Here is a 26,339-nt window from a genome sequence, read left to right on the forward strand (position 1 = left end):
GCCACCTGTCCTCCGTCGAGCAAATCACACCGTTGCTACCAATAAAACACCCAAAGCCAAAACCCGAGCTGAGAAAATCCGGCCGCTCCTCCCTGGCCGCACCGCCGCGATCACTCCCTCCCCTCCGCCCCCGCCTCCTCCCACCCGCCGGCGCCGCCGGCCATGGAGGACGCCTACGCCAAGTCCGTCTCGGAGGTAAGCCGCCCCGCCGCTGCCACATCTAGCCCCCCCCGCCTCGCGCCATCGCTTGACCTTCCCCCCCTTCGCCGCCGCCGCCTCTCACGGATCTGGTCGCCGCCCTTCCTCGCAGGTGCTCCAAGCGTTCGGCGTGGACCGGACCAAGGGCCTCTCCGACTCGCAGGTGCTGCTCCGAGCCGTCCGCGCTGTGGTTTTTGGTCTGGGTTACGGGGAATGGGTGGGGCTGATTTGGTTTTTGGCTTGTGTGGGCAGGTGGAGCAGCATGCCTCGCTTTACGGCAAAAACGGTGAGGAACTCCGTGCTGTCCAATGCGTTTTCGTTCGCTTATTGTCGCCGAACTGCTTGTGTCAAGTAACAAATGGAGAGAAGGACACGAGGTTTTGCTGAGCGAGGAAGTTTTTCAGACGAGGAATTGTTTGGTTCCTTTGCACCAACCTCGAAACGTGTTCTCCAAATTCATCAGAATAGGGTTTTTTATTTCGCACACAGCGGCTATCTATAGTTCTATATTTTGTCAGCATTGATATGCCCTCCCTCTGTTTTGGTGGTTAAGTCCTAGCCACTAGAACCATCTAAAACCAGAGCATTTCTAAATAAGGAGATGTGCTTTGCATGAATGTGCTCGGTGACCTTTTTGTAATACTAATAAAGGCCTTACACCTTATAACTTGCTGAGGTTATCCGACAAAAAACATTTTGTCACGTATGTAATGCCATAACCTACACGTATCAACTTTCGTAATCCCTGAATGAAATTTGAAAGTCACCGTGATGCTGATTTAACTGAATTGATACAGCCTTCATACTTTGATGTAGTTCAGATCCCTACCATTTTCTCAGTAAAACTTGAAAGCTTCAGTCGAGACCCCTGCACAATTTTGAGGGCAGACATATTTATGTTATCATCTCATGTTGCATTGCGGTATTCACACATTTTGATTCTTGTTATCATTATTATGGCCTCTAACTGATTGCTGCACTTTGCTTTCGTGCATGGATGATCTGCAGTGCTGCCCCAAGAAGAAAGTAAGTTATCAGCTCTAACTTCTAACGTTCATTTACGTGTGGCAACACATTTCATATTACCTGTTACACCTTTTCTCCAAAGTGTTTGCCGTCAGAAAATGTTGGTACTTGGTATTCCATTGTCTCTGTCTTACTCCATCAGTCCATCTACTCTTTCTGAATAATAATGAACATAAGTCAACCATGGATTGACAAGGATGCATGGAAACTACGAGTTCTGTTAGTTGGCATGCTACAGTTACTCAATATGATTTAAATATGGGTAGAAAGCATTAGTATTGTAATGATTATATGGCAAGTTTGCCAATGTACTTGCATTGCGAAATGACAATTTTGAAAAGTTGGATGTTTTATGAGAAGGAGAGTATCATTGAAATGTGTAAGCTCTACTGTTTGGTGATTCCCATGTAAAAATGATTTATTTTGGTAAGGTAGTAGAAAATGTTAAGGGTAGTAGTATAATAGTACGCATTTTATAGGTATTTATTAATGTTGGATTGAATAGGTATGCCCTTTGGGTTCGTTTAATGCACCCAGTCAGGCTGTTTCTCGGCAGATACAAGAAATAACCCTAAGACATACATACTAGTCATACTGCCCCTTAACATCCTTTACCTTGGATGATGACTTGTCGTAGCAAGCTTTTGCAAATACCGTGTTAGACAAATACCTTGTTGGATGATCACCAAATTATATTGTATTGGGTCTTTGTTGTTCTCTTTGCCACCAGCTATAGAAGTTAAGTTTGTTGAAGTTCATAACAACTAACTTGATTATGTGGTAGGAGGATTTTACCAAAAAAAAAAATCGTAACCAGAACAAACGAATAAGGATTTTGAGGAAGATAAATAGATTAAGCAAAGTTAGTTTTGTTACCCTTTATTCATCATCTATTAACGTGAAACTTCTGACCCAGGTACCCCCTTCTGGAAGTTAGTTTTGAAGCAGTTTGATGATCTACTCGTCAAAATATTGATAGCAGCTGCTGTGGTATCATTCCTTTTGGCTCGATTGAATGGTGAAACTGGATTAACAGCATTCTTGGAACCATCTGTAAGTTGATCCACTTTGGAGGATATGTCCTATGTGAGGAAGATGATTTTCAAGTGCCACATGAAGGCAATAACTAACAAGATGGCCTTTATTTTGATTGCATAGGTTATATTTATGATATTAGCAGCAAATGCAGCAGTTGGTGTGATCACAGAAACAAATGCTGAAAAAGCTCTCGAGGTTCTTACTTTTAAATAAGGCTCTAGTGTCATGCTTAATTCTGCAGATCTGGTTTACTGCTGTTTGATATGATTTTCTTTTTGCACGTGCTGTGAGATATTATGTGTGGCTTTAAATCTTCTGCTGTCTTATGTTTTCTTGTTTCCCTCTTTCCCTACAAACATCATACAAATTACTTCAAGGTGAAACTTGGAATGTTTAAATGGCTGTTATCTAATTCTTGGATGCATAATCGCGAATGCACCTTGTTCACCCTGGTCATGTTCTCTTGTTTCCAACTCCATTATAGTTTGTTTCACATATTTAGAGCAATACTAAGAGTACTGATTTTGGTCCTAATTATTCCTTTTCCACGCATTGTTAATCTAACTACATATGCTAGTTATTAACTTCATCTTGTACTATGTAACTACAATTGGCATTGCAATGTCTAACTCTTGTTGTCCATCCACAATGACTCGCTTATGAAAAAATCTGTAGGAGTTGCGAGCATATCAAGCAGATGTTGCAACGGTGCTTCGCAATGGTAATAAACTTTTCGAATTGATTATGGCATTTTGAGTGTGTAAGCATATTTTCACACAATTATTTATTTGCAGTCTTCTGATTGAACTTTTGTTAATTATGACCATGAGTTGCATCTACTCTTTAGTTTGAAATTGGAAATATGTACCTGTAACCATTCCACTTGAAAAATTCAAGTTCAACAAAATCAACTTGCTTTGACAGACATGTGAGGCATGAGCTCATATGTCATTGGCACTGCAGGTTGGTTTGTGTGAGCTGGACCCAGGGAATGCCATGCTTATCGTAGAACTTGTGAAGGTGTTCCATAAGAAGGGCATCATTCTCTTGGAACAGATTGATGATGCCAAGGCCACTTTTAGATTTGGGTTTACATACATTGTCACAGGCTGCTAAAGATCTGACTCTGCCTGAGCCTACTTATATCGTGGACGCATCATGTCAAGAAGCAGAGTCTTGTGCAAACCTTAGTCCCTGTCAGTTGTTTGTTTTGTGCATGTCCTTTGCATGCATGTACATGTGTCATTAAAGTAGAAGTTGGGTTGCACTTGCAGCTTCTTTAAAGTTGGTTTGAAAGACTATGAATTGAAGCAAAAATGCTTTGATTAAGAGCAACATTTACTTACATCATACTTTCTTGCTCCAGAAGTGCCTTTTAATCAGCTTCCACCTGGGTAACGATCCTTGTATTTGTTGATTTGTGAAAACAAAGTATTTATCTTGATATCTACGATTGGTTTGATATATCTTCACTTGAAACATTATTAAATATTACTAATGTTCTCTAAATTATTTATTTATATTCATATGATTGAGTTACTTGTCAATGTTTCAATTTGTTAGGTTGCTTTTCTATACTTCCAGCAACAGAACTTGTCCCTGGAGATATTGTAGAAGTGGGAGGTACTGTCCAAGGCTATTCAAGTGATTTCCATTTAGCATAATGCTGATTATGTTCCTGATCTAACTTGGTTACACCTTGTCTCTTATGGGTAGTTGGTTGCAAAGTTCCAGCTGACATGAGAATGGTTGAAATGCTAAGCCATCAGTTGCGTGTTGACCAGGCAATTCTGACAGGTATTTTTTGTGTTGTCCTGTGCTATCCTCCTGTTCATCCTAATATTAGAAGTTTACTAGTTTGTCGTGGCAATCTTGTTTTAGAGAACAGGAGAAATGTTATGCCCTTTTTTTCGGTCAATGCATTGATCTGGCCATATCATTGTCGCTAGAGACATTACTAGGTGCATGGTATAACCTATCAACAGCTAACATATGTTTTTCTGAATCACTTGTTTATTTTGTGCTTTATTCTAGGGGAAAGCTGTTCAGTGGCTAAAGAGCTTGATTCAACTTCAGCAATGAATGCTGTCTACCAGGATAAAACAAACATTCTTTTCTCGGTAGGTGTATATGTGCAACTCAGTATCTTGGTAGTCACATAGATCTATCAATTTTTTATAGCGTTCAGTCTAGGGAACTAATCAAGTAAACATGCTTTTTTAAGTGAAAATATCTAAACTTCAATGCGAATCCGTTGGTTGAGGAATGATGAATCAGATTGGAATGTCCTGAAAATGTAGGAGCCATGTGAGGCTGTTATTCAGGATATGTCCCATCCAATTTTTTCCATTGTGGAAACACTGCTCTCCCATCCAATTTTTTCCATTGTGGAAACACTGCTCATACCTACATGTCTTGTTCGCTCAAAATAATTGAAATCTGTGCTAGCGATCTTTTGTCCTCTCTGATTATTGACAAGCATATTCGTTTGGCCGTTAGGTAAGATCGAGAAACGATGGAAAATAATACGCAGTTTGATATGTTTAAGTCTTTGTAGGATTGTATGATTATCTTTTGAAACCTTAATGTAAATATTACATTTGAGAACTTGTAACACAAAATGGTTAAAAAAGCTGTGTCTAGCCGCCCACCTAGGTGTGCGAAAGCACTAGGAGAGCAATATGTAGCCTTGGCCCTAGGTTCTCTGCCGAAGGCGTTTTCATTGGCGACACATCGATGAGGTGGACAAGTAGGTGGTGTGTGGACATTGAAAATGAATGGCTGCAGCAAGGTAAGAAAGTGTGGTAGTGGGTCGCCACCCGTGGCAGCGTGTCATCAGTGATGGGGTTGATGGCATTAGATGTTGCTCATGCAGTAGTGGTGACAGCGGCAGCATGATCTGTAGGCAGATCTGAACCATGACATAACTAAAGCGGCAACTTAGTGGGCAAATGGGCCTGGTGGGGCCTTAATTTTTCCTTTTTCATTTCAGTTTTGACTCTTTCACCCCTCTAATTTCTACCCGCTTGAGCAGTGAAGCCTGCAGCTGCTGCTATCATGCAAAGCGTCTTGGCACGCCTAGGCGCCACTTAGGTCTGTTGTCCAGATCGCGGTACATGTTCAGACTGCTCTGGATTTTAGAGGAACAAATTTCAGGCTACTGGCACTAGGCGGCGCAAAACTCCTGCCTAGCATCCAGCGCCCTTTTAAACCTAAAAAAGTAGATATATCTTCTTGAACTGCTGAATTCGAAGTCCAGGGTATTTTTCTTCTTCAAATTATCAAATTACATCTCAAAGAACACTTTCTCTTTAAAACTTTTGCTCGTTACATCCATTCTCCAGTTGCTTCTTCTGAACTTTGCATGCTACCTGATGTCTTTGCTTCCCAGGGTACTGTTGTTGTAGCTGGTAGAGCAAGAGCTGTCGTTATTGGTGTTGGTTCTAATACTGCAATGGGAAGTATACGTGATGCAATGCTGAGAACAGAGGATGTAAGCATTCGATTTGCTTCTCATTTGTGTATATTATGATAAAATTTGATAATGACTTTTCTCATTCAAAGTATATATTTTCACTTTATCTTTTTGCTGCTCTAGTATTGTTTTGTGTCTTAGCACTATGATTGCTTTATGTATAGTGAAAATTTTACGTACTGACGATATTCCCACACATCCAGGAAGCGACTCCACTGAAGAAAAAACTGGACGAATTTGGCACATTTCTGGCAAAGGTAGCTGACCATGGTCTTTTCCAACATGTCATGAGTAGCTGTTTCAGGAATCATATAGTTTGAAGTTCAAATGCTTTTTTCAGGCTTAATCAGATTTTTTAATTTTATTTTCAGGTTATAGCAGGGATCTGTCTTCTTGTTTGGGTTGTAAATATTGGCCATTTCCGAGATCCTTCTCATGGTGGCTTTCTTAGGGGTGCCATTCATTATTTTAAGGTAATATCAATATTCCTGTTTTGTCTGAATGTACGATTATTGGTATTTGCTCATTGTAGGTTCTGTATTGATTATCAGAGATGTGCTTGTTGTGTGTTAAGCCAGAGTGCAGAATTTGGTATTGTTGGTTCTCTTTTGTAGACTGTATCTTCATGAAGCTACATTCACACAAATTAGCTGGGGTTATTGTTGTCAGACTCTATAGTGCATGTATCTGTAGAATGACATTGTTTATAGCCATTTATTATAACTCATATGCTCAGGCCATTTATGATATTGCACAGTATGGTCTGTACCTGGGAACTCGATTGTTTAGATGTGGTTGATGACAGCAATTTTCGTTTCGTGCAAGTTGACTGGCTTAAAATCTTAAATAGGTTGCTTGTTCATATAGTTGTGCCCATTAAGTGGACCTACCTACATGCATTTGATAAAGAGCTGTCAATCTACCTCGGTTAGGCATTGTTATCTTTAATACCTCCCATTGCAAGCAAGTCATTTTAGCCCTAAGAACTTTTCTTTAAGTATAGACCGTTCTACAACTTGGAAGCTTATTTACTCATTGCTTTATGTTATAGTTATACCCTTCATATAAATGCGCATGTTCTCATTGATAATGAAGCTTTCTAACATATCGAATGAAAAATGACAATATTTGTGAATAATGAAGGGTGCCAATGCCATTTTGTATTGCTTCTTACTTCATGTACCCAAAGCTATACTTAAGATTGGAGGGATTAGTTAATTTTGTACTTCCTTGTACCTTATACTGCTGCTTTCAACCGTTATTAATTATCGTGCCTAACTTTGATTTCTGGAAAATGTGCACTGTTTTCTTTTGATAGGTAGCAGTTGCCCTTGCTGTTGCAGCTATCCCAGAAGGTCTCCCAGCTGTAGTAACAACGTGAGTTTCCTTACAAACAATTTGTAGCTTTCCAGTATGCCAAATAAAACATTTTATGTGATTCAGTTGATATATCAACAAATATTATCTGATTTAAATCTGTAATTTGGAAGTGTACTTAATATCTCCAACTTTACCAATGTTTGCTAATACTATAATGTTTCTCTCAGTCAGTTAATTCTTAATTATTAATAAAGCACGAAATCAATTCAGATTCTTATCAAAATGGAAGTGTGATCAGTTGGAATTTGGAAAGTGAAGTTTTGGACGTTTGAAATAGTGCATTGGGATTTATACATTGTAACACAATGAGTTAATGAATCCCATGGCCCGTTAGCTAGTTACTGAACTTGGCTTCCTTGTATATGGTGCGAACAATTTGTGTTGCTTGCGACAAAATTAGTCATTCTTTTTCGAGAAAACGCAAAGGATCTTTGCGTTTCATTGCATTGAAAAGATGGGAAAGAACAATCCTCCTAGGAGGCGAGTGTTACAAGGGCCATGCGCCCGATCAGTGGACATCCCAGGATGCGGGCAGAACAACCTTGAGCCCCTGTGCCCCTGCTTGTGCCCAACATTTGGCCTCATCTTTGATCCTATCCACTAACGTATCATTCGAGGGTCTCGTGTTGTTGAAGATGCATTCATTTTGCTGCTTCTAGATCATCTAGGGAACGAGCATGGTGATGGATTGCAGGGCTTTACGAAGCGTGGGAGGTGTCTGCTCTTCGCTCGCAGCCACCTGTCCACAATGGTAGGTTCATGATCCGGTGGCTGAGATGGTATGCGCGTCCAGTCCAGGATGATGTGCCAGGTTTGCTAGGCGAACGGGCAGGCCAGGAGCAGGTGCTGGATTGTCTCTGGTGCCTGGTCGCAAAGGGGGCATATGGGGTGATGTTGTAGACCGTGTCGGGCGAGCCGTGCTGCAGTCCAGCATCGCTCTTGGCTGGCCAGTGGAAGAACTTAACGCGAGGCGACGCCCAGCTCTTCCAGGTCAACTTCCATGAGGGGCATCGAGTGGATCCGTGGAAGGTGGCGGCGTAGCAAGACTCCAGAGCAGCCGGTGTGGCTCATTGGCAAGGGTGATTTGCTGCACGGCCTGCCAAAGCAACAAATATTGCCCAATCTCGTGTATCCCAAGGACTCCTTGGATATCGCGGGCCCAAGTGTTGCAAGCGAGTCCCTTTGCCACCATTCTTGATTTGCGCCGCTGCTTTGGGATGCACTGGTATAGCATGAGTGCAAATTCGCGTACAGACTGCCCATTTAGCCAGCGATCGTCCCAAAACAGGTCCGTCGAGCCATTCCCGATGACAATAGTGGTGGAGGCGAAGAATAGCGCGTGCTCCTGTTGGGAGAATTGAAGATCAAGCCCTTGCCATGCGCGATCATCGTCCGTGCGAGCGAACCGTAGCCATCGCAGCCGTAGTGTGAGCCCGACGCGCTCCAGGTCTCGGATCCCTAAGCGGCCATAATCCAGCGGGCGACACACGTGGTGCTAATTGACATGACAGTGCCCTCCATTAGCGATGGCATGCCCAGTCCACAAGAAGCCTTGCTGGATCTTCTCAAGTTGCCTAAGGGTCTCCTTTAGGGAGGGGGGGGGGGGTAAACACTAGCATTTGGTGAACCGGGATTGCAACACCGATTTGACCAATGCAAGTTGTCCGGCCTTGTTCATGAGCCAAGCCTTCCATGCCGGGAGCCTAGCAGCCACCGAGTCGCCGAGGGGCTGTAGTTGGGTGGCGGAGGGGCGGCGCAACGTCAATGGGATGCCAAGGTAAGTAATGGGGAGCTCCGCCATCGGGCATCCTACTTGGGCAATCGTCTCGGCCGCCTTGGGTTACCGTGAAGGATGGTGGCAGAGCTTTTGGTGTAGTTCACCTGGAGGCCACTAGTTCTGCCGAACAGGGTTAAGATGCCCTTGATTGCCGCCACATCGTCCGGCGTGGTGTGGCAGAAGAGCATCACATCGTCGGGGTATAGGGGAGATCGCCGGAATAGCTCGTAGGGGATGCAGTTGCTGCAGGATGCCGAAGTCGTGGACGCGGCAATCAGGCAGCCAAGGGTGTCCACAATGAGCACAAAGAGCTGTGAGGACAAGGGGTCACCTTGGCGCAACCCGCTTCGGTGCCAGATTGGCGGGCCAGGCTCACCGTTAAGCATGACTCGAGTGCTAGAGGTCGAGAGCAGGATCGCCAACAACTCCCGGAATCGAGTCCCGAACCCATACTGGCCAAGAACCTCGAAGTGGAACGACCAAGATATGGAGTCAAAGGCGCGCGTGAGATCGAGCTTGAGCATGATCCTTGGGGCCCCAAGCTGATGCAACAGCTTCAGGGATTGCCTGACGAGGCTGAAGTTGTTGTGAAGACTCCGCCCTAGGATGAATACGTTTTGGTTGCGGCTAACCAGGCCGCCCAACCTGGGGCGAGGCACAGCAAAAGCACTTTCGCGAAGATTTTGGCCACAAGGTGTATCAAACATATCGGGCGGTAGTCGCGGAGCTGGCATGCGTCGGCCCGCTTAGGGAGAAGGGTCAGAAGGGCCTGGTTGAGCTTGCTGAAGTCGCGACCACACAACTCAAACAGTTGCTGGAAGACATCCATGAAGTCATGCCGAACGAACAATGCTCCAGCATGCCTACAGGAACCCTGCTGTAGACCCGTCGGGCTCAGGCGCTTTGCGTGCCGGTAGGCGTTTGTCGGCATCCCATGTTTCCTCCGGACTGAATGGTGCGTCAAGGCATGCCAGATCGCACAACTCGATGAGTTGCGCCAAGTCTAGCGAGCGGCGCGAGTGACGGGGGAGCCAAAGAGCTCGTCAAAGTGCGAGACCGCCGCCTGCGCCATCCCCCTGATCGGTGATCACATGGCCATCCAACGTAAGGCTGAACGTGTGGTTCTTCTATCGGCGGAAGGAGCATTGCCGGTGGAAGAAGGCAGTATTGGCATTGCCGTCTTTGAGTGTGGCGATGAGGGCGCACTCCAAGGATGCGAGCTCGACGTAGGAGATCTTGAGCTGCTTCCGCAGCAAGTCCTTTGGAGGGGAGAGCGCACGATCCTCTTGGGCCTTGTCGAAGTGCGAGATCAGCTCCAGGAGATAGCCATCTTGTCCCGGATATTCCCTATGGATTCGGCGCTCCAGCTGGTAAGTTTGCGAGCTGTGGCTTGGAGACGTAGCATCAGACGGCGGAAAGGATCCGAGTCGTGGACTGAACCCCATGTCGTGGCCAGCGTCTTGTGGAACCTATCCAATCGCAGCCAAAAATAGTGGAAGCGCTGGTGTGCCGCATGCGTGGCCGAGCAGTCGAGAAGGAGGGGGCTGTGGTCCGACACGACGGACGAGAGGCAGCGAAGGTGGCAATTGCCATGCGCGTCCTCCCTATCTGAAGTGCAAAGCACGCGGTCCAGGTGCACCAAGGTAGGCGGTGACTGCTCATTCGACCATGTAAATCATCGTTCGTTGAGGTATATCTCTTTCAACGCGAGGTTGTTGATGAGGCGGCGGAATCTGACCATCATGCATTGGTTCAAGTTGTCGCTGCTCTTGTCTTCGTCGCAGAGGATTAAGTTGAAGTCGCCACACAACAACCATGGCCCGGGGCAGTCCGCGCAAATCTCGCCAAGCTTTTACAGGAAGGCGATCTTGTCCGCATCTTCTTGGGGACTGTAGACAACTGACAACCACCAGGGCGTGCTGGTGGCCGTGATGCTTGGCCGTGATAGCGTTCGTGGTGAACAGTGGGTCCGTGATAGTCACGACCCCGCTCTTCCATGCTAGCAGGATGCTGCCCCATGTGCCTTGAGCTGGGAGGTCTGTATAGTCATCAAGTTCCAAGCCAAGAGCGTCAAGGACAACTGACAAACAAATCAGCGCTATTTTTGTTTCCGGTAAGCACACAATGGAGGCGGAAGTACTGACCAGCAGCGACCGGATGGTAATGTGCCGGGCACGCGCGTCGAGGCCGCACATTCCAATCCGCAATCCTAAGGTTGTGATTCATGAACACATGATCGACTTGGGAGGGGGAGCACATACGGCCTATGGCGCGCATGCCACCTCAGCGCGCGCTAGGGCAGCCATTGGAGCGGCCATGCACACAGGGATCTCTCGGTCGACCAGGGCTCGCGGGATGGGCACCACGAATAAATCATCATACACCTTCATTTAGGCGGAGGTAATCCTTTGGTTGGTCCCAACGATCCCGAGGGTGCGCAGGATCTGAACTTGTGCCCTTCTCTCGGTGGTGGGCGGCCTCGCCGGTGGGAACGTGGTTGAAGCCGAGCGGTTGTGTTGGGGGCAAAGTTGAACGGGCGGCATAACCTCTTCCTAGGGGTTAGCAAGGCCGTGTTGATGTGCTTGGTGGTGGCAGCGAGTAACTTGCCCAACGTCCAGGTTCGCGGCGGGGCGGCGTGGCCACGGGATCGGCGCAGCGTGATCGGCGGGGAGGCGAACCACCCTGATGCAGGTAGGCACGAGCCATGCTGGGAGCATGCCGGTGTGGGCCTGGGCGTGGTAGGATCTGTGGTGGGCGTTGGGTTGGGCCAGAGGCCTTCGCAAAATCGTCACTGGGGTGTGGGGCTCAGGCTCTCTGGCGGGAGGATTCGCGCCAAAGGCAGGGCGCATTTCCCCACCCTCTGCTGCGCACATGTTGGGGTTGAAGGATTGGTCAGCAGGCGCGTCCGACCCCACTGCAGGCCCTGGTGTTGGTGAGACTCCGCTTTGCCCTAGCAGGGCAGTTGGCCTGACTGGTGGCACGGGCTGCGAGGCATGAGCTGCGAGTCTGGCACCTAGCTCAGAGCAGCCAGGTCCTGACAATCCATCGGATTGGATGAGCCAAATGTGACCCCCTCGCAATCGTCCTCGGGTACCTGAAGTGCAGCCCAATTAGAATCTCGAGATGCTTTTGGAGGATCGCCGCCAATGAGAGGTTACCACTTGGCGCCGGGCTCGAGCCGTTATCAGTGACCGAAGCCCTTGCAGCCAAAGAGGTGTTACCAACGGGCGCCGTCATCACGGCCCTGGCAGCCCCTGTGTTGTCCACAGTTTTGCGCATCGGGTCCACGTGCAAAGCGCTCTTTTGCTTTCTTTTTCTAGCATGGCGACGAGATTGGTGGGGCCCCTCTAACCTGGCCAAGGGGCCATGCTGCATCTCTCTCGTTGTACGGGTGGTGATGCCATGTCGGGAGGAATGGGCTAGTCGGTCGCCACGGCTACCCCATCGGTGGGAGATGCGCGGTTGCCGGCGCGCCGGAGCGAGGAGTCCATGGCCATGTCGTCTGCTCGACCAGGAGGCGGCGCTTCCGAGCACCAACACGCCCACCCAGGGCCAGGAGCGTGGTCTTGGTCGTTGCCATCACGCATGCCATCCCCTCCTTGTCCCGCACCGTGCTGGGCGCGGAGAGGCGGTGCTTTGCTTGTCTCGACACGAGCCAGCACAATGGCGATAGGGTACGTGAGGGTCCTGATGATCAGCGCGGCAGAGCTCAGGCGCGCGGGGACCCACTCGACGATTTCTAGGACGGCGGATGCTGTCTGGACTGTGCGTGCGCCCCGCCAGCCAGAACGTGGCCAGGTCGGCCCTGGAGCGCGTGTTGGGGTGGAGGCACTCGATCGAGCAGCTCTCCGCAAGGATGTGTTCGGTGGTGGAGAGGTGCCAGGCCTGTGTGGGAATGCCGCGAAGCTCCAGCTCGACGCGGTACTCGAACTCATCAGAGCCGGCGTGGGCGAGCTTGCTCCATGGCCGGATGGAGGGGGAGATATGCGGCGAGTTGATGAAGTGGTCTCCATCTAGGTGACGCTTGGCAGAGTGGGAGCTGAAGAGGATCATAAAGTCCTTGGGGTGGTGCGCGTGGAATGTGAAGTCGCCATCGGTGAGCTTGAAGGTGGTAAGAAGCATGTCGGAGACCTAGGCGGCGGACACGCGCAGCCTTGCGGGTGATGGAGGCAACCATCGCACGGACCATGTAAGAACCCAGAAATTATTTTCAGACCCTCCTGTGTATATTTGTCAATCCAGGATCAACTTGACAACACAGCGAAATGGTATCATTGCAGAACATTAAAAAAAAGTATAAGTTTAATAACTCTCGCCACAAGGCATACATAGTGAAATGTCTCATGACATTTATTACATCCAGAAACACAGCGGAATATATAAATACGTAGCGACTCCATCTCAGCCACAGGCAGTCGATGTAGTCAACGTGTCCTCATTCCTTAGGATCATCATAATAGTCATAGTCGACGCCCTCGTCTTCATAGATCTCTGTTGTTCAACAGAAGTATTGCCATGAGTACATTACGTACTCAACATGCCTCCCACGGAGAAGGACCTAATAGCTACATGTGGCTTCAAAGGAAGGCTGTAAGGCTCATTTTCGTAAAGCTAATTTTGTTTAACAAATAAAGTAGTTGGATAAAAGCAGTTTTAGATGAAAACATGTTTTATCTCCAGAATAACTTTCATCAAGTGAGGATCCTCGATCAACTCACGTCCTTCATAGGTTTCAAGATTAGGGGCAAAGAGGGAATAAGCAAGACAGGTCCTGTACGTCAAGAAAGATTCATGTGTCGTCCATGATCGTGGACACGGCTATTCGAATAGTTTTACACTCTGCAGAGGTTGTACACTTTACCCACACGACACAATCCTGACTTGTTGCCACCAGTGGCCGCTGGCGTAGTACACCATTTGGTATACCGGCAGGGAGATTGTGACGAGGTCTTTCATTAGACCACACTTACTGTGCCAAGCCCACTAGGTTTCAACACGGAAGTAACTGCAGTTCACAGTCCGGGCCCCCCTTTTGTGTCGAGGATACTCCTCGCAAGGCAGCTATCCCATCTGCGGTACAGCGATGACGACAATAAGAGTGAACTAACTAATTAACCAAGCCAGTGCCCATATAGCATGTGGCTGTACTGTTATCACAATCTTCAAATCCAAGACTTATTAGGCCTCATATGGCACGGACGACTGATTGCCCCCTTCAACTCGTGAAGGGCGGCCAGTCGCTCCTTCAATCCTTGATTCAGCTGTCGCTCGCGCCAGTATTCAGATGGTAAGTTTCACCCAGAGTAGAAGAGGATAGAGAAGGTCAACAAGGGCCAACAGGCCTAGCTCAGCGTTAAGTTTCAACTGTCAATGACTTAGAGGTCATTCAACAAGGCACCTATAGGGTGATAAGCATGGCTAAGCATTTCTACTCTACGGGAACCTTATACTTCTACTCAGGTGTCAAGTAAATAGGCGACAAGCGGATCAAGGTAATGTGTCAATTGACACGCTAGCTACGAGAATTAAAATAGCATGCACATAGTAACAATAAAACTCAATGCAATTTTGCAAACCATAGGATAAGTATGATCAAAGAAGGAGGCATGCCTTTGTTGTCGAGTCCCCAGTTTCCTTCTTCCTCGTAGTGCTCCTCTCCCGTACCGTCGCCTCCTACTCGTAGTAACGGCGAAGCACAATAAATAACAAGCAATAAAATCCAAATAACATCCAAATGAAATAACAATAAAGGAAGGATTGGTAGAAAGATGTGGATGGATATGGAGATTTCGAAGGAGGTAGATCGATTGATGATGAGTAGAGGGATTGAATGGATTGGTTGGGTATAGGTTTATCCGGACTAAGTAAAACTCGGCCATCATGTCTATCGTTCTAAATAGCATTACGCTAACTGAACTTTAATAGTGCCCAATACAAATACTTAGGCGAACTATAAAGAAAAGACAAAATAATAACTGACGTGACATAAACACAAAACAATAACTATCCTATGCATTTGAACGACACGACTCAACATAGCATGGCAATACAAATTTACCCACAAATCAATATTTAGATAAAATCTACTATTTATAATGGTTAAAACATTAACTATAGAATTTAACAACAAGCATCTTAAAAGTCAACCAAGCTACTTCCTAAACAAACTAGTTAGGTTACAAAACATTACAATAGCACGACCTAAAGAAATGCTAGAACATAATAGACACAAATCATGTAGCACTAATTAAAATAATCTAGATATATATGAAGTAAATGGATCAACAATAATCTAGTCATAGCATGATCAACTCTTGTAACAAAAATCATGCACATGATATGACTCACAACACCACCTAGACTCAATCAAAATAATTTAAACAATAATTCTACAATCATTCCGAAACTAAACTGGAACATAAATATTGCTACGCATGACAATATTATCTAGAAAGTACGCATGCATATACTATGTTTATAAACAAATAAAAATTATCGCACTTCACTAACATGCATCAAAAATAATAATTGTAAAACTAGTTCTAGAAATTCTATGACCAATTCTAATATATCCTAGAATCACTCAACAATAATTAGGACAAACCCTAAGCATGCTATGGACATGACAATAAGACAAACAATTTTGCATGATTACTTACATAAAACATCATACGCACTTGATAAAAAATAACACAATTAAACATCTACTCAAACAAAACAATTAACTCGCTCCTAGCATCATCGAAACGGCCTATGGGTTTAGCATTGGTTTTGGGTCACCGAGTAGTCGTTGGAGATGGAACCGGTGGTGTTGAGCGAGCGAGCGCCGGTGCGCGTCGTCGTCGTCGTCCGAACTCCGGTGATGAAAAGACGATGGTGGGTGACACTCTTGGTGATGGTGGAACACCGGGACGCGGGCGGACACGACAAACGGTCATCCGTTGACGACAACGTCGGCCCAAAAAGGTAGCAGCGGCACGGCGTCGTTGTGCGCGCGGCCAACAACAACAAACGGACGGGAAGAGATGTCTAGGAGGTAGGCTTGGCTAAAGGGATTCTGTTGGTGGGAGGAATTGGACTAGGATGCTCACCTTAGGCGATGGTAGTCGAAGAACAGTAGAGATGGGGCTGTATTGCGGGGTGGATTACGAGTGATTAGAAAGGAATTGGAGGATGGGATGATGGGGCTTTTATAGAGGTGCTCCTGGCGCACGTGGTGACGCGAAGGGTCTGCCCGATGGTAGCTGGAGGAGGGAGATCAGGAGGTGAATGCCATTGTTGGGCCAATAACTTCGTCAGTTACTTGCATGAGATTAAGCGCATCATGAGTGGAGCCATTAGACTGAACAGACTCGTCGTTGAGTGGGGAGTAATTCTTGTGTTGAACGGTGAAGAGATTAATGGGATTTGAAGGAAAAAGAAGAGGCAGCAGCCATGGCGTTTCTTCTCTGTTTGAGTGTACAGGTACGTGCACGTGCGTGCGGGAGGAAGGAGGAGAGCCGAGCCGTCCGCTCGCTCACTCGGCTGGGCCGCTGGCCTGCTGGTTGGGCCTTGGGCCAAGTTTCTTTGGTGGCTGGACAATTAAAAAAATATATAGAGAAGAGATGGCCCAGTGCATACGTGGATGTGTGTGACCAATTTTGGTGCATACGTGCAATATGCCAACAATGGCTAGGCTAGGATGCACGTATTGGTTCAAGGACCAATAAAGAAAGAGAAATGAAAGGAGAGAGAAGAAAAGAAAATCAATATAATATAATATTGATTTCTTTTACTAGGATTGCTACAAGAGGAACAGAAACAATGACAACTTAAAAGTCTTCAAAAATCCAAGGAATCCAAGTAACAAAAATAGGCAAGAAGAACTTAAATGAAATATTACGAACAAATAAATCGACTCAGGATATTACGGAAAATATTTTCCACCTGACATGTGCTAAATTAATTCCAATCAACTTGGTATTAATTTGAGCAATCTCCAAAATATATAATTAAAGATTATGTTGCAACATCCCTTGGCTTAGAAAGAAAAAAAATTGAACTCTCGAAAAAATCAGGATGTTACAGACCAGGACCTCCTCTGCCTCCTCCATCTCTATCGAATGCGCCATGATAACTCTCACCGACTCGGGCACACGCGCTGCGGGCATGGCGGCCGCCGGGGGGGCGGGGGAGGCGGAGGTTGGGGCCTGGCCTAGGCGGCCAGTGGCGGTGCGGGGTTGCCTGGCGGCATCCCGGCGCCTAAGATCACAAGAGCGTGAGTCGTGGTCGGACATGAGGTATTGGTGGCACCAGATGTCGTTGGTGCAGTCCAGCATGCGGTGGCGGTGGTCGAAGCAACGAAAGCAGAGCCCAGCGATCTCCTTCGGAGAAGGGCTACGCCGGCGCAGCGGCGGTGGGCTGGTAGCTGTCAGCATCGACCTCAACGCCGCCAGAGATGCGGTGCACCTCAAAGCAGAGGGTGCCGACATGGAGGGTCCCGCAGCCTGTGGAGCGAGGTAGGCGGCATGGAGGGTCCCGCAGCCCGTGGAGCGAGGTAGGCGGCCTGGAGGGTGCCGCAGCCTGTGGAGCGGGGGACGCCAGCAGCGCAGAGGGTGCCGGCATGGTACAGACGACGTTGTTGTACGAGCGCGTCGAGGACTCGCTCTCCGAGTCGATCCAGCGGTCACCAGAGGACACGCGGTCATCGGAGAGGGTCGCTTGGTGCTCGACAGGGTCAGTGCCGGGGGGCGCCATGGCCAGGGGGAGGGGGAGGGGGGCTGGGGAAGGGCCCGAAGGGGAAGAGGGCTACAGGCGGGGATTCGACGGCAACGAGGCTGGTGGGCTAGGCGGAGCTGGGAGCTGGGAGTCATTTTTGACTAACCCTTTTTGAGCGGGAGAGAATTGATCTTGTGCATTTGTCTCAGCCATGACTCGGTTAAGAAACTAGAAACATGATACTGTCCATTACCAATCTTATCCTCAGCCTAGATGTTCTAAGTTTCTTGTTCATTTTATATTGAAGTGTAGTGGTTTACTTCGTTCCTTCTTGAAGTAAATATAACATATCATTGGTTTACTTCTAGGTGCTTAGCTCTTGGTACCAAGAGAATGGCTCGCTTGAATGCCATCGTAAGATCTTTGCCCTCTGTGGAGACATTAGGATGCACAACGGTCATTTGCAGTGACAAAACTGGCACTCTTACGACAAACATGATGTCAGTGTCTAAGGTGAGTACTCCAGTTTACAGCATCATTTCTCTTTTAGTTGGCCCTTTCATTTTATTTTCCTTTTTGCACGCATAAGTGTGCAGTGGGATTTGACTAAAATACAATATGCACTTTAAGATTAAAGTCTGTTACACTTGGTCAACATATTATGTTCACCACATAACTAACAAGTATCTTAATACCTCAGGTATGTGTTGTGCGGTCTGTGCACCAGAGACCAATAACTGATGAGTACTCTATCAGTGGAACCACATTTGCTCCTGATGGATTTATATATGACGCCAGTGAAAATCAGGTACAATGATGTATTTCTCAGCTGTCACTAATTTGGTGATCATTATAGTGCAATGGCCTGAACCCTGTATTTTCATTTGTCTTAACAGCTGAAATTATTCCTTTTTGACTGCAGTACAAGAACACATTGTGTAAATGATACCAAATTACCAAACCCATGACACATGATCATGATTGTTACAATTCACTAGTCTTGTAGCCATTACTCTGCTAAGCTCAGCTTTACTAGGGAATGCCTTGCATTAGAGTAGAATGACAGAGTACGATGGTGCATAGCATAGCAACAATAGTACACAACTTTTGACTGAGATGTACAGCTCTACCCAGCTAGACAAATATTAGGCTCCCGTAGATGGATTAATTGTGTGACCAGCCATGTCAGTATATTAGCGACCTGCAGAACCCTTTGGGTTATTTTCGAGTGACCATGATGTCCCTTAGTGTGCAAAACATTGTACATGTGACATTTGGTTTAGGCACTAACTTTTCAGGCGGCTTTCATCTGTTGCAGCTGGAGTTTCCTCCTCAATCCCCATGTCTCCTTCATATAGCCATGTGTTCAGCTCTTTGCAATGAATCCACTTTACAGTACAATCCTGATAAAAAAAGTTATGAGAAAATTGGAGAGTCCACTGAAGTTGCTCTGCGAGTTCTGGTGGAGAAGGTCAGTTGTTAGTCATGGAATCTGCTTATCAGTGCACTTTTGATAGCTTTCATGGGAACTATCAATCTCAATTTTCATTTTGTTGATTGGTTAGGTCGGTCTTCCTGGTTTTGATTCGATGCCTTCAGCTCTGAACATGCTAACTAAGCATGAGCGTGCATCATACTGCAATCATTATTGGGAAAATCAGTTCAGAAAGGTTATATTTCTCTACTTGTCGGCATTTATATGTTGATCTCATATTCTGTGGCCCTGTATTTGCAGCTCCCTTTAAGAGTACCCCCTGCCCCTACCTTATGTCTACTACTCCCATTCATAAAGAACTTCCTTGATTATGCACTTGTTCTGCTAGCATATAAGTAGGCATTAAAACATCATCCTTCTGTTAGTTTTTCAAAAATATACAGCAGGTCTGATACTTTATGCAACTATGCAAGTACTTCCAAAGTTCTTGTGGTATCAGCAGCTGTTCCTCCCACATACTAGAAAATTTCAATTGTTTAATTATGTATTTGCGTAACTGTTAAGGTTTTCATCTTAAGTCATTATTTAGGTAAACTGCAGTTGACACTTGGATGGGATAGTATATGCAGTATCTATTACTGTATATTGCTCACACTTTGACTATACTGCCTGCCTATATGTGGAGAAACCATTTTGTATATGCTGTATAGTCTAACTGGGTGTGACTTATTTAACTTAAATTTCAATCCTATTTCTAGATTTGTATTATGATGTTCTTATGTTTCTTTCTTTCTGATTTATTCTTTAGATATCAGTTCTAGACTTTTCCCGAGATCGCAAAATGATGAGCGTCCTTTGCAGTCGAAAACAACAGGAGATTATGTTTTCAAAAGGTGCCCCTGAAAGTGTAATGGCAAGATGCACACATATATTGTGCAATGATGATGGGTCTTCTGTACCATTGACTATGGACATACGTAATGAGCTGGAAGCTAGATTTCAAAGGTCAGCCTTTCCACGTGTAGTTTTTAGGGTTATGAGGTTGCATGTTTCTTAATGGATGTGATTAAATTATTGAAGCATTCAATTCATATAGTCAGATTTAACAATAGAAAAAAGGTTAGCCTTTAAACCTACTTGTAGCTTTTGGGTCATGAGGTTGTATTTTCTTGATGGATGTGATCACAACATTGAAACATTCAGTTCATATAGGCAGATTTAACAATATAACTGACATTATTTCTGACGTGAAGGGACCTCGGTAATTTTGACCAAACTCTGCCACTAAGTTAGCACTTGGCAATGTCATATTGTTGCATATGACTTTTTTATTTTCTCTAAATATGCTTACTAATTTTTTTCCTACATCAAATGCTTTAGATGAATATGTTCAATGATCTCCGAATGTTTCAGTTTTGCAGGAAAGGATACCCTAAGGTGCCTAGCATTAGCATTAAAACGAATGCCAGAAGGCCAACAAAGTCTTTCCTATAATGATGAGGCAAATCTAACATTTATTGGACTGGTACGCTTTGTCACTCCTGCTGGTTCTGCTGTTCCTTCTTTAGTAGTCCCCTACGTTTTGTTCGCTCATTTTAATATGCTTTGCCTTTGTAGGCAGGTATGATTTATGTTAGGTAAGATAGCAGTGCCACTAATAATTGATGATGCAAATTCTTTTGCTACTGGTTCAGGTTGGGATGCTTGACCCTCCAAGAGATGAAGTTCACAGTGCTATCCATTCTTGTATGTCAGCAGGGATTCGTGTTATTGTTGTTACTGGGGATAACAAGGTTGGTGAACATATTTGTTTAGTTTTGCTCTAAGATCTTTTGATACTGCTGAGAATAAATATGTGCTATTTTAGTCCACTGCAGAATCTCTATGTCGGCAAATTGGTGCGTTTGAGCATTTAGATGACTTTACAGGGTATTCATATACAGCATCAGAATTTGAAGGGCTTCCTCCTTTGGAAAGGGCAAATGCATTGCGAAGGATGGTTCTGTTCTCCAGGTGATTTGAATATCATTACAACCTTGTTAAAGTTTAGGGCATAGCTACCCCTTGCTGAATGGGTAATGACATATCCCAGTTTATCTTGTAATGAGCTACATGCATTTAATAGAATGCAAAATAATGGAGCAGTATTCTACTGCATTAAAAATGTTTTTATTTTGCTATTGAGATCAGCCAGCTCATTGCTTATGAACTGGCTGTAGTGACATACACAAATAGTGCTGCCATAAGCAGTCGTAAGTTGATGCAATGGCCGAGATTGGAGTTGTGTTTTCCTATTATTAGTGTGGTTCCTTAGACTTGTTCCCATATTGAGTGCTTTGTTACTAGAGATATACTTCATCAGAAAAATATGGCATTCACCATCTCAATTTTGAACACTAATTATAGCTCCAGTCTATCACAACCTAGTGGCATGGAACATAATATATGCTTACTTACCTGTGGCAAGTGACTACATTGGACATCACAATAACCCAGACAAAAAAGTGGTAAAATGATTAAAACATGGACAGATGTATGGATTAATCACCATTCTTCTGGTTTTGTACTATTGATTGCCTTTTTATACCTGACTATTTTTACTGCAGAGTGGAACCTTCTCATAAGAAGATGCTTGTTGAAGCCTTGCAATCACATAATGAAGTGGTAAGCTTGTACCTGTTGATAAAGTTCCATTGAGCTCTTTAGTCTTCATGGTGATGGAACTTATTTAGTTGCTATGGAATTGATCATGGGGATTTATGCTTCACTTTCCACTTCATGCAATAATTCATTTTACGCAATAGTCATGTTCGTTTCTCATGCAAGGTTGCAATGACTGGTGATGGAGTCAATGATGCACCTGCCTTGAAAAAAGCAGACATAGGAATAGCTATGGGATCAGGAACTGCTGTTGCAAAGGTATTACTTTTTTAAACCGATGTTAAGGTATAACTGCTATATAGATTAGAAGTAAACAGGGACATTGGTATTCATTATCTTGAGAGTTTTGTTTCTTTCAAATATTTTTATTCAACTTCATGTTTTGGTTGCTTTTGTGGACCTTTTCGAATTTGACAACTTATGTTTACCTTTCTATTTCAGAGTGCTTCAGATATGGTATTGGCTGACGACAACTTCGCTACAATTGTTGCAGTAAGATTGTGATCTGACTGATTAACATCCAAATAAGACACAACCATTGGATCTTATTATGCTTCTTGTTTACTCAAACTTATTATTATTATCATTTGCTCACAGGCTGTTGCAGAGGGAAGGGCCATATATAATAACACCAAGCAGTTTATTCGATACATGATTTCATCAAATATTGGGGAGGTAGTTTGTATTTTTGTGGCAGCGGTGCTTGGGATGCCTGACACACTTGTACCTGTGAGTAGAAACTCTTTCTTAGCTTCTATGTGTCTTGAGATGAACTATGTGGACTTATACAATCTATCATCTGTAGTTCAATAAGTATCGCAATCTTATATTTTGTTTTCGAATTAATGTGGCAAAAAAGTACAGTCATATGTGGCATGTTTATCTTGTCATTATATTTTGCCCCGTGCTTACTGCTGTATAATGTTTTTAACATGCATATTTCTGGACCTTCTTAATTTTGTAATTGGATGGAAAATCTGCTTACCTCTACTCCATCACTTTGTAGGTCCAGCTACTCTGGGTAAACCTTGTTACTGACGGGTTGCCTGCAACTGCAATTGGTTTTAACAAGCCTGATGGCAATATCATGGCAGTTAAGCCTCGTAAGGTAATATAAAAAGGGTGTTGTACCTGATGAGAGGGAACTTTCCATCTTGTCATCATTGGATGGAATATATATTACTTATACAAGGGCAGCCTAGGCTAATGGTACTATATTCATGTATCTATACCTAACAGTGATACATGTATCTTATACTCTTGTGGAACGGAGAGAGTACCTAACAGTGATTACGTGGTAGCTTGTTATTTTTTATAAACTAACGTACGTTTTAGGTTGTCCTCATTATTATTTTAATGTTTATACTGACTTCAGTTAAAATTGGTTTAGCGGTTGACTGTATTTGGATAGTGAGTAAATTCATGTAACTTGACAATGTAGCGGTTCTGACGTTATCAGGAATTCTAAAATCTTCTACCAACTGTGAGATAAAGCAAGTCCACAGCACAATGACCTTATGACAACCTCACTTGTCACTCTTAGAACTCGTTTGGCACATGAATATTCCTAAGTGATAATTGGATGCTGCAGTGGCCCAAATCCCTTTCTGTTAGTTTACTTGTGCACTATGCTATATGTTTATGTGTACACTGGATTCCTTGTTGCGTCCATGAGAACTGTTGACTTATTTCATTTTAACTACTATGTGGTAATTGCTTGGTACTTATCAAAAAGTGTGAATTGCTAAGTGAGTCGATTCAAGTAATAGCTATGATTTGAATTTTCTAGTTCGTCGCATTTATTAACATGCTCTTTCCTGCTGCATATTTGAATTGCAGGTGAACGAAGCTGTGGTCAGTGGATGGCTCTTTTTCCGCTATTTAGTCATTGGTGGTATGCACTAAAGTGCCCGTATTGACATTTGTTAGCTTTGCTTCTGGAATTATTGTTGTTTCTTATAGTTTTGTTAATGCAGCTTACGTTGGTCTTGCCACTATAGCGGGGTTCGTTTGGTGGTTTGTTTATTCTGAAGATGGTCCTAGATTATCATACTCTGAATTGGTAAGTTGGGAATTCAAACTCTTTCTACTTTTTACACTGTTAATTTTTGGTGTTTATTGGGAGGTCTGGAACAGCACAGCAGTAATACCTGTACCTGATAAACAGGGGTTACAACCCACCCAGAAGCTTATACTTGAAAAGATATTCCTGTAGACTGTAGTGCAGTACTGTATACTTCTTTTTCACTGATTATAAAATACCTCTGCTGTTGGCAACTGCTTGCCTATCTCATTGGGTTGGATTTTCCAGGAGATCTTGGTCTACATGCTTGAGTGAGTCCTGCCAAGAAATCTTATACTCCCTCTGTAAAGTAATATAAGACCTTTTAGATCAGTACTTTAGAAAACGGTCTTATGTTATTTTACAGAGGCAGTATTTGTTTTCCAAAAAGGAAAACGGTTGTAGCAAGCCCTAGTGTAAAATTTGCATATTGTAACAATATATATAGAAGATGTCGAAACCCTTTCTATATGATTTTTCCCAAATAGCACTGTGAGTAACATGGCATGTGATAATTGATGTGCATTTTAAGTTAATGAAACAACTCTTTTGTTCTGAGATCAGCTTATACAAAGAGATCCCTTTGTTGGGTCTCATGGTAGATTGGCTGGGCCGGTAATGGAGTTTCAAGCTGTCAATTCATATGGCTGTTTGCATGTACCCAGGGATTAAGAAAAATGATTACATATACATATAAAAAGTTCTGGCTCATAGTCATGTGGGAGCTGGTTAGGAATGGCCTTTCTCCTGGTCAGGTTTTATTGTAAATTCGAGCATCTAATTTGAGCTTGACTTGTTTCTCCTGGTTTGCTGGTCCATCGAAATTTTAAAAGAAATCAAACTTTGATCTGAATTCAAGGTGGTACATTCCTCTGGATCTTACTGCCATGGTTGGTTATTGCTTAGACTTTTACCCTTTCCTCACCACAGAATCATATTTCACTTGCATACTTGAATAGTTCAATTCTGTATGTTTGAGAGTTCTGAACGTGAAATCAGCAATAAATTTTTGTATGGTTCCTCACCCTCTCCATGCCTGCTTAACAATATTCCTTATGGTCTATTTTCCCCTTCTTTATTTTGCTTGAAGTTTCTTATTGTGGCTCTTGTTCAAACATTACTGATTCAGTAAGTTCTGAATATCTTTCTTTTCCTACTGCAGATCAATTTTGATTCATGTTCAACCAGGCAAACTTCATATCCTTGCAGCATCTTTGAGGATCGCCATCCATCAACTGTTTCAATGACTGTTCTTGTTGTTGTCGAGATGTTTAATGCCTTGAATAACCTAAGTGAAAATCAATCTCTACTGTAAGATCCCTTATCTCTCATCTCATTTTGAGCCTCGTCCCCCCCCCCCCCCCCCCCCCCCCCCCCCCGCGCATATAGCAGCACCCAATACCCATACCCCAATGTGCTACTTCTAATGAGCAGGAAACAGTTGGTTTAAATCTTGATATCTTGATAGATACACATGCATCTCTCCTGCATGATCTTGAAATTTCTTTCTCTGACACAGTGGCACTTGTCCTGCTTGTAATATTTGGTCTGCGTATGTAAATTAATTTGCATAACCTGAAATGATTTTTGGAACTTCCCTTGCATCAGTGTCATTCACCCATGGAGTAACCTATGGCTTGTTGGGTCAATCATTCTGACGATGCTTCTTCACATAGCAGTCTTGTATACGGAACCCCTGTCAGCTCTTTTCTCAGTAAGTCGCTCATCTTCATTTTTGTGCAGTTGTGAGTTGTGACCCACGTCATGCAGTTAGTCACATTGTCACCTGTTCTTTTATAGTAAGCTTACAGTAACGCCAAAGAATTATTGATAATCGTGGTTTACTTATGCAGGTGTCTCCATTAACTTTGGCTGAGTGGAAAGTTGTTCTTTACCTATCCTTCCCTGTGAGTGTTTTTTCTACCTTGAGTTGCCATGTTGTTCAAATTTCTGGTGAACCTAGTCTTTCTATATTAAAACATGGCAAGGACACGTCGGAATTCTGCCCCTACATAAGTTTTGTTTACACTGTAGCCAGTTATGAACTGGATACTATATATGTTCCGTTTACACATGTATTTAAACTTCTCCTTGGCCGTTAGGTAATTTTGATTGATGAGGTGTTGAAATTTTTCTCACGAAGACCTCGAGGTATGTTCTCTAACGGTAGATTTTTTTTAACTTTTAGTCAGCCAGAGCTGATCATTTTGTTATTTGCAGCTTGGAGTTTTCCTTTACGGTTATGGAGACGAGAAATGCTTCCAAAAGAAGCCCGAGATAATTAACTTTAGGACTAAGAAAGCTGTGCTCGAGATAGCATGAAGCTTGACTTTTGGTTGCGGTGAAACTAATTTTGGCTAATTTATTTGGGCTTGAAAGCTGACAAACATTGTAGAAAGTTTGTATACCTCCTTCTGTCGATTGGGTCAAACAGATATTGACAGGAACTATGTAATTTTAATGTATGAAAACATGAGTAGAGAGCAGTTTTGGATGAGTGTTGTAAGAAATAGTTATATATAGACAGAATGTTCGAACTTGCAATGGACACTTCCAAGACACGAGCTCATAATTCCATAGGCTTGTACTC

The 26,339-nt window shown here is 44.2% G+C and overlaps 1 protein-coding gene across 1 annotated transcript; it reads left to right on the forward strand.

The window, feature by feature from the left end:
* On the forward strand, window positions 1–26,339 carry LOC123086989 (calcium-transporting ATPase 3, endoplasmic reticulum-type). The gene is made up of 34 exons (XM_044508863.1): window positions 1–195; window positions 311–361; window positions 451–484; window positions 1,207–1,224; window positions 2,141–2,277; window positions 2,383–2,457; window positions 2,938–2,983; window positions 3,826–3,885; window positions 3,979–4,059; window positions 4,297–4,382; window positions 5,654–5,755; window positions 5,941–5,994; window positions 6,109–6,210; window positions 7,056–7,114; window positions 17,960–18,104; window positions 18,292–18,399; window positions 18,910–19,062; window positions 19,157–19,261; window positions 19,835–20,031; window positions 20,440–20,551; window positions 20,721–20,819; window positions 20,894–21,039; window positions 21,633–21,690; window positions 21,853–21,945; window positions 22,129–22,179; window positions 22,285–22,416; window positions 22,694–22,795; window positions 23,527–23,581; window positions 23,664–23,749; window positions 24,912–25,060; window positions 25,358–25,463; window positions 25,603–25,656; window positions 25,852–25,900; window positions 25,970–26,339. The coding sequence occupies exons 1-34, from the start codon at window positions 163–165 to the stop codon at window positions 26,032–26,034; spliced, it is 3,003 nt and encodes a 1,000-aa protein (XP_044364798.1). The 5' UTR covers window positions 1–162; the 3' UTR covers window positions 26,035–26,339.

Source organism: Triticum aestivum, chromosome 4A, assembly GCF_018294505.1.
Source record: "Triticum aestivum cultivar Chinese Spring chromosome 4A, IWGSC CS RefSeq v2.1, whole genome shotgun sequence".
In the NCBI taxonomy this organism is placed as follows: domain Eukaryota; kingdom Viridiplantae; phylum Streptophyta; class Magnoliopsida; order Poales; family Poaceae; genus Triticum; species Triticum aestivum.